Source organism: Tenebrio molitor, chromosome 6 (assembly GCF_963966145.1).
Source record: "Tenebrio molitor chromosome 6, icTenMoli1.1, whole genome shotgun sequence".
NCBI classification, from domain to species: Eukaryota; Metazoa; Arthropoda; class Insecta; order Coleoptera; family Tenebrionidae; genus Tenebrio; species Tenebrio molitor.
In genome coordinates this window covers 16,379,306-16,393,815 of record NC_091051.1, presented here as the reverse complement: position 1 = coordinate 16,393,815, position 14,510 = coordinate 16,379,306, and the positions used below count along the sequence as shown (strand labels likewise).

Here is a 14,510-nt window from a genome sequence, read left to right as displayed (position 1 = left end):
TTCGTTGAAACCACATCATGTCGGTAGTAAAAATTCTACATTTAATAATTTTTGCTATAATAGAGAAATTCTACTTGCTTATCGGGTCATAAAAACAAATATTTCTCGGATTTTTTACAAAAAAAAAGCTTACTCTTTCAACAAGTTTACAATGAAGATTATTGACCATCTACTACATGTCTTTTACTTCGCCATGATGATTAATTCCTATGAGGATTCATTACCAACTTTTGTATTTAATTACATAAATATAATTAATAGTGTATTTTTAGCAGTATTTTAATAACGGGTTCGCCCTGTCATTAGGAATTTTATGTTGGGGTAGACTCCGGTTGAATTTATTGACAATCGTTTCGTTACTTTATTAAATTTTTAAAACATAATTAAAGACACACATTATGTACATTCTTGTTATTCATTGGTCACTGGCAAAATTCAGAATCTGATCAACCAGACTGTTTCCATTTATTAAATGGAAAAATAAAAATTTAATGGTTCGAAAAAATTTAATTTTAAAACAATTTTGGTTGCAATTACGGCAATCCGCTTTGTTATTGAAATATGTACTAATAAAGATTCCGCAAAAAGTGATATGTATGTATTTTTTTGGGGGGCTTCAAAATATATTTAAAAACTGCTGGCGTGTTCTGTTGAAAATAATATGGAAAGGGTAATAAAATGGACTAAATCCTTAAAAATTTTCACTCAAGAAGGATACCTATATTAAATTTCTTCGCAAAAACAATAAGTAGGTATACTCGGACATATGAATTAAAATAGAGGTTAAATCAGGTGCATAGGAACATATTAGGTAGGTATGTATGTATTATCAAACATTTTGCATTTTAAATTAAAAAAAAAAAACAAAAACTAATGAATTTCCAGTAAATAAATGAAAAGATTCGTACAGTCTTGGTAATCTATTAATATGTATGTAATTTCTATGTGATTTATACATACGAATACATACCTATTTAGATTTTTTAATAAATAATAATACATATTACTGTGGTTTTCAACTGAAAACAATAAAGAATACTCGGTTTTAACTTCGCTTTGCTGTTAGTCTCCGCTAAGTTTATACACAATTAAGTAAAGTGCGGTTTACACGGTTCAACAAAATCAGTCTGGGTAAATGAAGTACATAACTTTAATGTATTTTCTTTTTATGTTTTCGCTACGATTATTATCTGCCAGCATTTCCCAAGTTCTTAAATGTGCTGGAGTGTTACATTTGTACGAAGAAAACCATTGTTATAAGATTGAGGTTTTCTTCACGAACATGTTTATTATGTACTTGCCAAATCTTCAAGTTCAGAAACAGAACAAATAATGTCGTCGACTTACCCGGTATAGGAAAAACAATTTTTTATGCAAAATACGTACTGCAATCTTTCGATTGTAATTACGAAAACTGTCATCTGAGTGAGATTTTCTGTGGATCAACTCTTCTGTTATCCTACCGGAAGCATCCAAAGCACGCCGTTGTACGACCGCGTGACCGCAACGAACAACAACAATAACAAACAACACACCTCTTGGAGATGGGGCATCCTGTAGACCACTAAGGCGAAGTTAAGAAAGAGCTGGTTCCCTCTGATGATTCTGAGGTTGGGGAAGAGATCTCCGAGACTAGGAAGCCATGCCACTCGGAAGACCATCAAGTAGTCCGCGATCTCCGTCAGTTTGGGAAAAGAGTAATTTTCGTAGACGCTGCTGTTGGTCACGTTGTCGATGAGGACGACGCGGAGGTGGCCCATGATGACGGTGCAGTCGCGCAGCTTCTCCAGCGACCTGGGGTAGTTCCTGATGTCGAGCGAAGGACAGATCTTGCCGTCCACATCGTCAGTGTTTGTACACAGTACGAACAACACCGCGATAAGTACTAAGTCGCGTTGCATTGTGTCGACGACCCGCGTCGTGTCATGCTCACTTCTCGACGTTCGCCACTTGACTGAGCGTGAGCGCCGACGAACAGAGACCGGCTTGCGGTGCGTCCGACAACAACAACAAACGGTTGCGTTGCGTGCTGTGTGTAAGTTGTGCGGCGTTCTCTGCCTACGCAGGTCAGTATTTACTCTAATTTGGGTCAACGGAAGACGGGGACGTCGCGACGGACGCCTTTTATAACGGCGGTGGCAGGTTCATTGCCGGCGTGTTGCACAACGCGGGCTGACTGTGACGTAACGTATCGAAGGTGGGCGGGGCCTCACGTACGTTAAGTGTACCATGGGCGTGCGGGTGATTTTTTGCGTCGTTGACTGACAACATTCGGCAATGTATGACACGAGCGATAACCTTCGACTTGACGATTTCGCTGGTCAGCTAATTATCAGGTCAAAAGTTGGCCGGCTTTTTCTACTGCTCTGTCTGTTTTGTTTTGCTTTCTTGTCAACTCGACAACATTTTTTCTGCGCACTAGTCGACAAGAATAATGAGATAAATTTAACATTTTTTTTCTCTCATTGTCTACTACTACTGTAATTAAAATTACAGTACTTGAACTGGACGACGAAAGCAGAGTATGTATGTACAAGCAGTATAATATGTTTCTCGAAACGTACCTGCTACTCAAGTGAGTTTTATTATTACGGTATGGCATAGGTCAGTAGCAGACACACCTATTAAATTTAGTCGTCCGTGTGTGAGATTAGAAACTTCCGTTTCTTTGGCAAGAATAATAATTCTTTGACATACCTAATGACTAGTAATGAAACAACCTGGTAGATCAAGAAATGATAGCGAACTGCATAAAATTAAACGATTTTAAAATACATAAATAACCTGGAAGATACCTAGATAAGTAGTGTTTTTCTTATCCACCTCAATTATGAATAAGTACTACAAACACAGCAACACTAGTCATTAGCAATAAATTATTACTTTTTATTACATATTTTTTAAATAATATTTGCTTTCAACAAGTTTATTTCAAATCTAATACATATATGTAGGTATATAACTAATAATAAAAAGAGATAATGTTGATAATAAATAATTTCAATCAAACCATCGATTTCATTAATGTCACCGACTTATCGCGGAATCAGGCGATTCAAAATCAAAGAAATTCCTTTTTGAGAGGATTTCCCTTGCCATTCAACGTGAAACGCTGCAAGCATTCGGGGCACTTTTCCAGATTCCGCATTATTATCGGAAATTTTTGTATTGTAAAACAAAAATGTTATGTAATTATGTTATTTTCTGAGTAATAGTAGATTACATACCGAGGTGGGAAGTGTTTCATTCCTGTCGAGAGCTAAGATAGTTTATCAAGGCGTAGCCCAGGTGAACTAATGCTCGAGAGAGGAATGAAACACATTCCCACCGAGGTTTGTATACTATTTTATTCGGAATCATTACATTTTTAGCAAATAAACAATTAATTTGATGCAGTTTAATTTCTACTGTTTTTCGACTTTCAGTAAGTACGCCACTGGAGAAACCTTATAATAGGGCGGAAAGTGGCCTATTACTGACCAAGAGAGGGAAGTAAAGATAAAAAGGAATGGTTAACTTTCCGCCCTCGTATAAAGTTAGGAATGTGCGTGTTACAATACGATTCCGAATAAATAATATGTATTAAGTATATTATCAAATTATGTAAATGTTCAAAATATGTATTCAAACAATATTACGGTTTTTTTTTAGTAATTCTGATAGAGATTTTTATTCTGAAAACAACAATATATCACAAGTATACACTTATAGGTACCGGGTATCAACCACCAAACCTGGCCATAGGCACATTACACATATTAAAATAAAATATGAGTTGCTATGAAATATATTATTGTGTAATGTCATATTACTCATATTGACAGCTATAATTATCATCCGTACAAACAATGCTATCAGGAAACTTTTGGTGTAGGTAACGTAGAAAGTAGAAATATGTAGATACTTTCGAAATTTGGAAAAGGGAAGAACGATCACAGAGCAGTATTATGCTCAATTATTGAGCAAATTTGACGAAACAATAATATGTTTCATAGCAACTCATATATGTATTATTTTAATATGTGTAATGTGCCTATGGCCAGGTTTGGTGGTTGATACCCGGTATAACAAAAATTAAAAAAAAAAAATGTTAGAAAAACGCTGCTATCGTCTATGCGCTCAATTTTGCGCTAAACATTGGCGGCATCTTTACGCAATCCCTACGTTATTATTTCTCATTAGTTTTTCCAGACAACTTAATTTGGTTATTACACTGTAACGCAATGCATTTTGATAGCTTCTCGCTTGGTGCTCGTCATTTGTTTCAAAAGTTAGTGTTATTTTTTTATGCTAGGTTATACCTACTTATAATACATTGTTGTTTTCAGAATAAAAATCTCCATCAGAATTTCTAAAAAAAAGTGTGTTTCTATTTGAAAAAAATTTTTTTTGACAGTTTAACCTTGAAGCCCTTCCCTTAGGGCTATACATGAATTTAGTAGGCCATCTTGTAGCCTATTCACAACCATTTAATTTGGTGCATAGATAATTAAAATCGTCCGATAAATAAGGAACCTATGGATTCGTCTTCTTTTTTAGGGACAGCTGTATATGATAAAAATTAATATATTTTTTTAATTGCAAAGTCAAATGTAGATCTCAAAAACTTTGTATAACCTATCAGACGTATAAGGACAAATTAAAGCAAATACTTGATACTTATTTCAAGAACAACCCATCTCACTACATTTTAAATTTTACATAATATAAGTACATATTTATAAATCATTGACGTTATACGTTATATTTGCATTTCAGATGTCTAATAAATACAAAAATATTTGAATTTTTGTTTTAAATAAAATCTAAATGGATTCCGCAATTTGTTAGAAGTACATATAATAAATTTGTACCAGACGAGATAAATTTTAGTGCATCACTGAAAATGTCTGATTAAATTTAAATTTCAATAGATAATTTAAAATATTTTTATAATTCATAATTTTATTTAATCACATACTTAAAATTATTGTGATTTTTAATCATGGTTACTTTACTGTAAAAAACAAGCAATTAAAAAATTCTTGGGCGTAGAAACTAATTCTATAAATCTATGGAATAGATTTCATTTTCAAGGAGAAAAAATTCACAAATAATTATCGATTAATCGTCATTCTGCAGTAATTTTATAAATAATTACATGTCACAGTGCCATGTAGCAATGGATTTTAACAATTAATTCGAATGTTAAGTCATGTTCATTTTTTACGTCTCACAATGTTGAATACAATTTGTAGTTTTTTACACTTTCAAATCAAATATTAGATATAAATTAAATTCATCTTCGAACAACTCCGATAGAGCAAGTTTCACTCAACTTATAATATGATACAAATTTATATCCGAGATGTATTTTGAACTAATATATGTAGTTTGGCGTACCTGACGTCACTTTATTAGAAAAGTTTCGATATTAAGAACCCAAATTTTGCCATAAATTTGAAAGTGTGTGTATTGCTTAAATAATTTGTAGTAAAGTGTTGTATAACTACTTAAGTGTAGTTATAACTGTAAAAGTTGTGTTTTTAACAAATACATTTATTTAATTTAATCCACGATACACTTACAACGGTATGCCAGCGCGCATCCGAACGTCCTGTCTGACGTCATATGCGAGGCAAGAGCCCATGAGTTCTTTTAACTGGTTATTGCATTGATGGAAAACACCTACTTCTAATTGATTTAAAATTCTCAAAAAATTCAGGAATGATTATGTATCGCTGTAGAACATTTTGTAAAAATTTCAAATTTTTTACTGAAACAGGTAAATATTTCGGTTTAATTCAATAACAGCTATGTAAGTACATTAATTTACACAATTTTTCACTGAAAGTCCTTTCAAACATGTAGGAAAAATTTAGTGTCATTGAGATCATGAAAACATTACCGGTTTTTGAAATAAATGGAATTTGATGTTAAAGTGCAGAATTCTGCCATGATTTATTATTAAATTGGGCGATCCACAAAAGAGGTTGATATGGACTGTTTATGGTACCTTTTATGTAGTAATATATATATGCCCTTTATGGACTTAAGAATTACTAGAAAAGTTCCTAACTGTATTCGTAGTAAATCTCGGTAATTTTTCGCTGTTAAAATTGGAATAATTCAAAAAGTAATAATTTACTTTTAATAAAATTTAGGTAATTATATTTGTGCTTATTTTTTTTTTATAATACATAGCTAAATTGGGATATTTTCAATGATGGGGAGTGCTATGGTCACCATGGCAACCGAATTGTTTTGTTTAAATAAATTATTGAAAAGTTTGCGCTACTTCCATGTTGTGTTTTTGTCGGTTGTTTTACCTGTTAAAATTTTTAATTTGACAATACGAGATACTAATTCAAAATACTGTTAAAATTTTGACAATTTTTTATAACGTACATTTTTTTTTTCTAAAAAATAACATCATTTTTCATTAAAATCTTATTTCCTATGTTTAATGTTTTGTTTGTCGGATATTCTTTGGCAAAGAATAATTTAAATAGCACCTACCAATACAACATGATACCAAAAAAAAATTCAAAGACAAATAACAACAATAAAAAATTCAAAGTGAGTCGCGAGGTGAGTCGTTTTTTGTGCCGGTCAGTGTATTTATAATAGTACATACATAATATCATAATTTTTTTATAGTGATATAATAATATATGTAATATAACAATATATTTAACATGTATAAAAGTCTATTAATCTTATTTTTACTACCAATTTTCATGAAATACAATGATACCAGCCATAAGCTCCTTTATAAGTGCCTCGCACATGACGTCATGCGCAGTGCTGGCCAGTTCTCGCACAGCTACTTGTCATACCGTTGTAAGTGTATCGTGATTTAATCCACTTTGTGCAAACAAAAAACAATACCGGTAATGTTATCTCAAACACGTCATTTCTCATGATTGAGCAAATATTTTCCATTTCACCAAACATAGTGTAAATATACTTAGTTGTGTTATTAAAGGGTAGAAATACAAATAAAGCAATTTAGCTTTGTATTTTGTACGTAAAAAATACAAGCCCAGACGTTTAAAAAGCCGAAATTGCAAAATAAATATTTTATCTTGCATCTATTGATCGAATTATTTCTATCATGCTTTATTTATATTGTGAATTGTTTGTCCTGTATCCTCGACAACGCACCCCAGTTCTAAACATGAAATTAATGTTGCTCCCGTGAAATTCAATTTTTGTTGTCAGTTTTCCACATCAATCTTTCAACACGCTAGGCAATAACACGATATGGAAACCAGGGAAACTCTAGACTTTCGCAGAACACGTTTCGAGATTTATCCTTTGGGCATCGCTCCATTTCCTGTTTCAGCGCAAGGATGAAGTCTCCCAAGAATTGACTTAGTCAACTTGTGGTGTGGAGCACAATCAACTCTGTTTCAATTTGCAAATGCATGTAACTTACGTAACAACCACGAGTAAATTCCGTAGTGTCGACTCCGGCAATGACGTTTAACTTGACCCTGTAGTAAAAGATAAAATCTCTTTGAAGATTCCATTCTTATCTGCAGAGGCAACAAAATAATCAAATGCGGCGTCAGTAATATCACGTTTGAGTTCCCATTGGAAAATCACATTCGTACGATTCGTTGACTTTCCCGTTTAAATAGCATTTCTTCGAGACGATAAATCGATCACAAATTCGTAAAATCGTCGTCGCCGTTTAAATAAATACAATTCTTTTTGTAATATTCCACTTATCTCGAGAATGTCAACAATGCGTTCTCCTCAATGAAACTATCTTAAAGGGATGCCCCGAGAGGATAGAATATTTATTCGGAATCGTATTGTAATATGCACATTCCTAACCTTATACGAGGGCGGAAAGTTAACCATTTTTTTTATGTTTACTTCCCTCTCTTGGTCAGTAATAGGACACTTTCCGCCTTATTGTAAGGTTTTTCCAGTGGCGTACTTAGTGAAAGTCGAAAAACAGTAGAAATGAAACTGCATCAAATTAATTGTTTATTTGCTAAAAATGTAATGATTCCGAATAAAATAGTATACAAACCTCGGTGGGAATGTGTTTCATTCCTGTCTCAAGCATTAGTGCACCTCGGCTACGCCTTGGTAAACTATCTTAGCTCTCGACAGGAATTAAACACTTCCCACCTCGGTATGTAATCTACTATTGTCATCGAATGTAAAATAAAAATGACGTATTTAAAGCAGATTTGATACGATCTTAAAGATAGACATCAGTGTATCAATCAATAAAAATGACCGTCAAACACTCATTTCATTAAAAGTACGATCCCGTAGGATAAGAGGAAATCCGGCTCATCCATTACTCCAATTGCTTGAAATCTCTTCCTGTACCGTCGAAGATGAACCCGGCCCCAACTTGCTGTATTCTGACAGGTTTGTTTCCTGTCCCCCTTTGCGTCACTTTCAATTGTTTGCTTTCAGTAAGCGATACCTGTTTTGCAAAGTTGAAACAGGATTCGGCTGGACGAGAATTGGAAAAAGCAGTCAACACGGCTCTCCCCAAGTTCCGCATCGCCCACAAAGAAATAGTCCCGGACGATCGGCAGAAAATAATCGATCAACTCAACAAGTGGGTGGGCGAACAATGTAACCTCATTTTAACAACGGGAGGAACTGGATTCTCACCGAGAGATGTGACTCCGGAAGCTACAAAAGCCGTGATCGAACGGGAGGCTCCAGGAGTGATCCACGAGATGATCTCCAGGAGTCTGGAAATCACTCCGATGGGAATGCTTTCGAGGGCGGTTTGCGGAATCGCCGGCAAGACCCTCATTATCAATCTGCCGGGAAGCGAAACAGGAGCTGTCGAATGTTTTTCCTTCGTACAAACTTGCATCCCTCACGCGATCGCCTTGATCACCGACGATCTAGATATGGTGAAAAAGGATCACAAAAAAATTAAGAAGAGGGTGAGGTTTATTGACGGTTGCGAGCCCAGCAGCGTAAGTCTTTCTTGAGCACTAGTAACAATAATCCCACCAAGGAGTATTAGGTTGTTGTGAATCAAGTAGCGGAAAGGCCACGCGAATCTCCTTATCCTATGTTAGAAGTAGAGGAAGCGGTTGATTTGATCATGAAGGAGTCTACAGTTTCTGTCGAAACAGTACGCCTGGCCATTGAAGATTCACTCCACAGGGTCTTAGCTGAGGATGTATTGTCACACGATGACATCCCTCCTTTTGATGCGTCCACGAAGGACGGATACGCGGTCAGAGCGAGCGACGGTGATGGACCGCGAAAGATCAGAAATGTTGCAGCAGCTGGAGATGCGGTATTTCCCAACTTACTATTAAACTGGATCGATCAAAAGGTGTGTTTTAGCCTAACTTGTTACCTTTGCAAGAGGGCGAAGCTGTAAGGATCGGAACGGGAGCCCCGATTCCTACAGGCGCTAATGCGGTCGTCCAAGTCGAAGATACAACGGTTCTAAAAAAGGATGCAGGTGATGAGATTGAAATTTCTATTAACAAGAAACCGGTCAACGGACAAGATATAAGGTTGAAAGAGACAGTGAACCTGCGACAGATGTTATATTGTACTTTTGAAATTTTAGACGATTGGGAAGTGATGTGTCCAAAAATACAACGATTTTTCTAGAGGGAGAGCGGTTAAAGGCCGCACATATCGGAGTTTTGGCAGCTGTCGGAAAGTCAACAGTTACAATTTACAAGTAAATGTAAAATTGTCCATTTGTTCGAGTGTTTTAAATGATTGGTTTTAAGACCGGCTTCAGTTGGAGTTTTCACAACGGGGAACGAATTGAGAGAGCATTATGAAGACTTACAACCCGGCCAAATCCGTGACAGTAACAGATTGGCTCTAATTAATCTCCTAAAGGAATATCATTACGATTGCGACGATTACGGCATAATCAAAGACGAGTAACGCAATTCGACAATCTTTGGCAAGTCTAACTGAACTATTGCAGACCAAACATCATCAAGAGAGCCATTGCGACAGCTCTGACACTTAACGACATCCTCATCACAACAGGGGGAGTGTCAATGGGAGAGTTTGATTTCATTAAGCGAGTACTAATTGAAGACTTCAATGCAACCATTCATTTCGGACGGGTCAATATGAAACCTGGGTAAACACTAATCTTTCACTGACACTCCTCTAAATTCCGGTGTTTTAGCAAACCGACAACTTTCGCCACCCTCGAATACGAAGGAGCAAAAAAAATTGTTTTCGGATTACCTGGGAACCCGGTATCTGCAAGCGTGACGTGTTTGTTGTTTGTAATTCCGTTGTTGCGTCATTTGGAGGGCGAGAATGAGTGGCAGTTTCCAGTGATCCCCTATGTCGTGGTAAGTAAACTGTGTGAACTGAGCTTTTAGTGATGTTGGGTTCCAGTCGACTCACAAGTCGAGTTGCTCGGACCCTAGACCAGAGTACGTAAGGGCCATTGTGAGCTACGTCGACGGGAAAATCGTCGCTACACCTAATGGGGGACAAGTGAGCAGTCGATTGAACAGTTTGGTGGGGGCCAATGGGTTGATGTTGCTGCCTGGCTCCATGATCCCCACAAAAGAGTATCTCTCGCACATCATAATTATCGGAGATATTAAAGCTCGTTAGAAGCTCTTTCCACTTTCCGTAGTAACACGCTTTGAAGCCTGTTAAGAGTTTAACCGTGACATAGTGTCCTATACGAGAATGTTTCGCTCGTATTTATAGTAATGTATTTGGTTTTCAAGAAAAAATACACAGTTCCAATTGTAACAGAAGAAAAAATTCTTTTTATTATTGTTGAAGGTAACATACTGTATATACAAAGTACTGGGATAGTAATACGGATAACTAGACTACCAATGACTTGAAGAAGCTGACCGGGTTGGCCCAGTGACTCTTTGGGGCTAGACTGTACCCGCTGTAATTATCACGTCCAGTACCCGCAGGGGTCATTTTGCCAACACAAGGGGTTGATACTCGATGGATTCACTTATGTCGACGGAAATATCGCTCCGTTCCTGTTTCTTGTAAACATTTCTTTGTTCTATTGTGTTTGTGTTTGGCTTATACAGGGTGATTCACGTAGCCCGTTAGTTAGAAACTTTCTGATTTCCCAAAATCGTATTAATACGAAAAGTGGTAGCCGACTATAGTCGACTGCTCCAAGTTTAAATAAAATATTTTCAAAATGGCGACACTTCCGGAAATATGGGAAATCGACGCCATCCTTGTTTTTTTTAATGGAAAGGCCCTATTGTGATTTCACATTTGGATTCTACGAGTTTAGAACGTCCTTCTGTTAACACTTATCTGTCATCGTTTTTGACCTGTCATTTTTTTCGCAAAAAGCGGGGTTGCAGGGCTTCATTAAAAAAATTATAGAATCGAAATGTGAAGTCAAAATGAGGCCTTTCTATTTAAAAAAAACCAAGATGTCGTGAATTTCCGGAAATGCTGCCATTTTGAAAATATTTCATTTGAACTTGAAGCAGTCGATTAGGTAAAAAAGCGAAAATTCCAGAAGTGGTTAAAGTGAACAATTATCGTCGATTACGATTATAGTCAACTACCGATTTTCATATTAATACGATTTTGGAAAATCGGAAAGTTTCTAACGAACGGTCTACGTGACTCAGCCTGTACCTATACTAACGTGTCGAGTTTGGGTGTCGCGTGCAGTAATTCCGGAGAAACCCCCGTTAAGCGTAGAGTAACTGACTACTTTGATCTCGGTAGGGCTAATTCCTGCCGGAGGGCATTGTTGGAATGCTGGGTCCTTCGGCGGCATATCTGCTAGTGGCGCAGGGGACCAGACTGGCTTCCGCGCTGTCGAGAACACCGAAATTTATTAAACGTCTGGAGGTGTTGCGCAGTAAACCTTGGAATGTTCGAGCGGTTCGCTCCGCAGGACGCCCACAACGTTGGTTTTCAATATTGCGCCCCAGTGGGTGATGTCCTGTTGGTCCAGGCGACCCCTGTAAGATAAGCCGCTGGTGTTGATGGCGGGTCACGTGCCTGGAAAAATTCCACTTTTGAATAGGGGAAGCTCATGGTAATTGTTCACTTTAACTACTTCTGGAATTTTTGCATTTTTTCTGGCTAGACACCCTCAGGGCGTCCTCCTAGATCGTTTCCCACCATTCAAACCTTGTGCAAATGCCTTTTTTCTCTCTTGTTGTGTTTCAAGGTCGCGCCAATGTCTTAGTATAACTAAAGGGTAAGGAAAATTCATTTGCACAAGGTTTGAATGGAGGGAAACGATCTAGGAGGACGCCCTGAGGCTGTCTAGCCAGAAAAAACGCGAAAATTCCATAAGTAGTTAAAGTGAACAATTACCAAGCTCATTATCCTTCCCTTAATGTAACGGAAGTTGTGGAGGGCAAAGCGATTAAGTGGTTGGTGAACTGACTCCAAATATGGAGAATTTCGTATTTAATTAATCACCAATGCGAAACAGTGGAGTACAGTTGGCTGCATATAATACAACTATCTACAATTTTAACAAATCATTTCAACATTGGTACCATGTTAGAGGTCTTTCAATCTCTCATGGGTTGTGAGTCATATCTGCGCAAACGACGGATATCGGTTTCTAGTAGGCGCTACAAAGCGATCGGAAAACATCGTCTTTCGTTACATCTCTTAGAGTAAATAATCAGATAGTGTTCTGTGGTGTTCCTCCACGTGTTATCGAGTTTGCAAATATATTACGTGTTCGGCGACTTTTTATTTCATTCGTAATTTAATTCCATTGAAATTTAAGGCGTGGCTAAAATAGTCGACGTTTTCAGTTTTCATTCACAGAATCTTCGCTGGTTTATGGCTCCGCCTTCGCGCAGATATTTCCGAGGTCAAAACCCATGAGGAATTGAAAGACCTCTAAAACACATTAATTAGTGGTAATGGAAAACTCTTGTAAGACAGCATAATATGTACCATTTTCCCTTCTTTTACTCAAGTCTAAGTCAGGTCCAAATATTAGTTAGATTTATAGACTTGTTTTGTCAAGCGAACGTTCATGAATTTCGATAAATAGTTGCAGTTAAAGAAAACTGGACCGAGATTTATATTTATGACCCTTTTGAACAGCATCAATAGCTTGAGAGTCGGATCAAATCAATTGAATGTGAACTGTGACATAGTGAAGAGCAATAAGTTTCAATTAAAGTTAGTTACCAAAGTTTGTGCAGAAGTGGATACACAAGGTGAGTGTATCACTAAGCATCCTGTTTCTGTTAGAGTTGTGGTGAGTCTAGTCATTCTATTAATTGATTTTGATGACGATTAAAACACAACCGGAACGGTGAGTTATTTTCCATGAACACCGCTATTTGTTTGAGCACCGTTCTTTTGATATTGTTGTTGTTTTGAGATCACCGTTGTCGGTAATAATGATAATAGACTGGTGTAACTGTGATTAAGATTATGTTGTTTTCACGATTGAGGGTGGTGATATTGTTGATTTGCTCAATTAATAATGAATGACACTTTGATGAACTGTTGTGATTGGGCGGGTATGTCGCGCGTACTTCACTTCGTATCTATTGGACAGTGCCGCGCCGATGGTAGACTAGTAACAGTTGTCAAGGACACTTTGTGACCCATCTCTTAAGCTTGTTTGACACGATACTAAATTTTTGAGAAAATTTACTAGTAAATGAGAGAGGACCAATGAACGATCAGGATCTGACAAAGACAGACTATGATCCTGATCGTTCATTGATCCTGTCGAGGGTCTCTCTCATTTTCTAACAAATTTACTACGAAATTTAGCATCGTGTCAAACAAGCTTTACTGTCCAGTGGGCAAAGAACTAGTAAAATGAAGGGTACTTTATGCGTTGTCGCTTAATACCCATTGCACACCAGTGATTTGTCTCTTTCGCACTTACATCATCGCATCAGACTCTAATTTATGATGGGGTTCAGCCATAGAAATGTTTCCAGTTTCTGGCATTGTCACATTCGAATTGTATTCACTACAACAAAACGATGGCGATGTCTCCTATTTGCTAATATTTCTTGTTTGGCCGCATCAAGGGTTAGTCACACCACAGTACGATTTGAATAAGCCGATGTGGGTTTATTTGAAGGTGCTTTAAATAAAATCAGGGTTCAGTCTAATTATCTGAATTGGTGGAGTAATTTTTCTCTTTCCTTTGTTCCGGTAATTTGAAAACCAACAAACGCGGTCATTAAGGGATGTTATTGTTTCACTTAAGACAAACCACCCATTGTTTCTATACGACTAAATTTGTGGAGATTGCTTTTAAATTAAACATTGTGTTTTGTTTAACGTAGCCTATTTGATCTCTTTATTATGTTTTCGACTGGAGCATTAGAGCCCGATTTCAAGTCAGGGTGACAAATAGGTGATGCAGGCAAATGTGTAGCTATCTTTGTCCTACACATTAATTACTAATATGCGTCATCTTTCTCAAACTTGCAATTTTGTGCCGTTACCATGACAATACAAGTTGCAACTCAACTTGAAATCGGGCTCTGAGTCATTTAAATTTTTAAATTCCTTAATAGATAAAATATTATCCCTGA

At 36.8% G+C, this 14,510-nt stretch overlaps 3 protein-coding genes across 3 annotated transcripts in view; 2 read left to right on the top strand and 1 right to left on the bottom strand.

Annotated features, from left to right (window-relative positions):
• Nucleotides 1–1,901, bottom strand: part of LOC138133746 (insulin-like growth factor 1 receptor) — a gene marked incomplete in the record, with an annotated part of 46,678 nt that extends 44,777 nt beyond the window's left edge. Inside the window, 1 exon segment of the mRNA XM_069051696.1 lies at nt 1,536–1,901. Within this exon segment, the coding sequence (XP_068907797.1) occupies nt 1,536–1,901 (366 nt within the window).
• Nucleotides 1,902–1,922: 21 nt separating this feature from the next.
• On the top strand, nt 1,923–10,753 carry LOC138133748 (gephyrin-like). The gene is made up of 10 exons (XM_069051699.1): nt 1,923–2,066; nt 8,278–8,376; nt 8,425–8,945; nt 8,996–9,274; nt 9,325–9,500; nt 9,557–9,673; nt 9,726–9,884; nt 9,932–10,093; nt 10,142–10,313; nt 10,360–10,753. The coding sequence occupies exons 2-10, from the start codon at nt 8,343–8,345 to the stop codon at nt 10,582–10,584; spliced, it is 1,845 nt and encodes a 614-aa protein (XP_068907800.1). The 5' UTR covers nt 1,923–2,066; nt 8,278–8,342; the 3' UTR covers nt 10,585–10,753.
• A 2,124-nt stretch (nt 10,754–12,877) lies between these two features.
• Nucleotides 12,878–14,510, top strand: part of LOC138133749 (gephyrin-like) — a 45,511-nt gene continuing 43,878 nt past the window's right edge. Inside the window, exon 1 of the mRNA XM_069051701.1 lies at nt 12,878–13,163. The gene's annotated coding sequence lies outside the window, so the exon portion shown is untranslated. The remainder of the gene's footprint in view (nt 13,164–14,510) is intronic.

Excerpts from the sequence above, each read along its gene's own strand:
- LOC138133748 (XM_069051699.1), top strand. The coding sequence starts at position 8,343 with ATGAACCCGGCCCCAACTTGCTGTATTCTGACAG. Across the intron at positions 8,377-8,424 it reads AACTTGCTGTATTCTGACAG|TAAGCGATACCTGTTTTGCA; the intron begins GTTTGTTTCCTG and ends GTTTGCTTTCAG. Across the intron at positions 9,885-9,931 it reads TACGGCATAATCAAAGACGA|ACCAAACATCATCAAGAGAG; the intron begins GTAACGCAATTC and ends GAACTATTGCAG.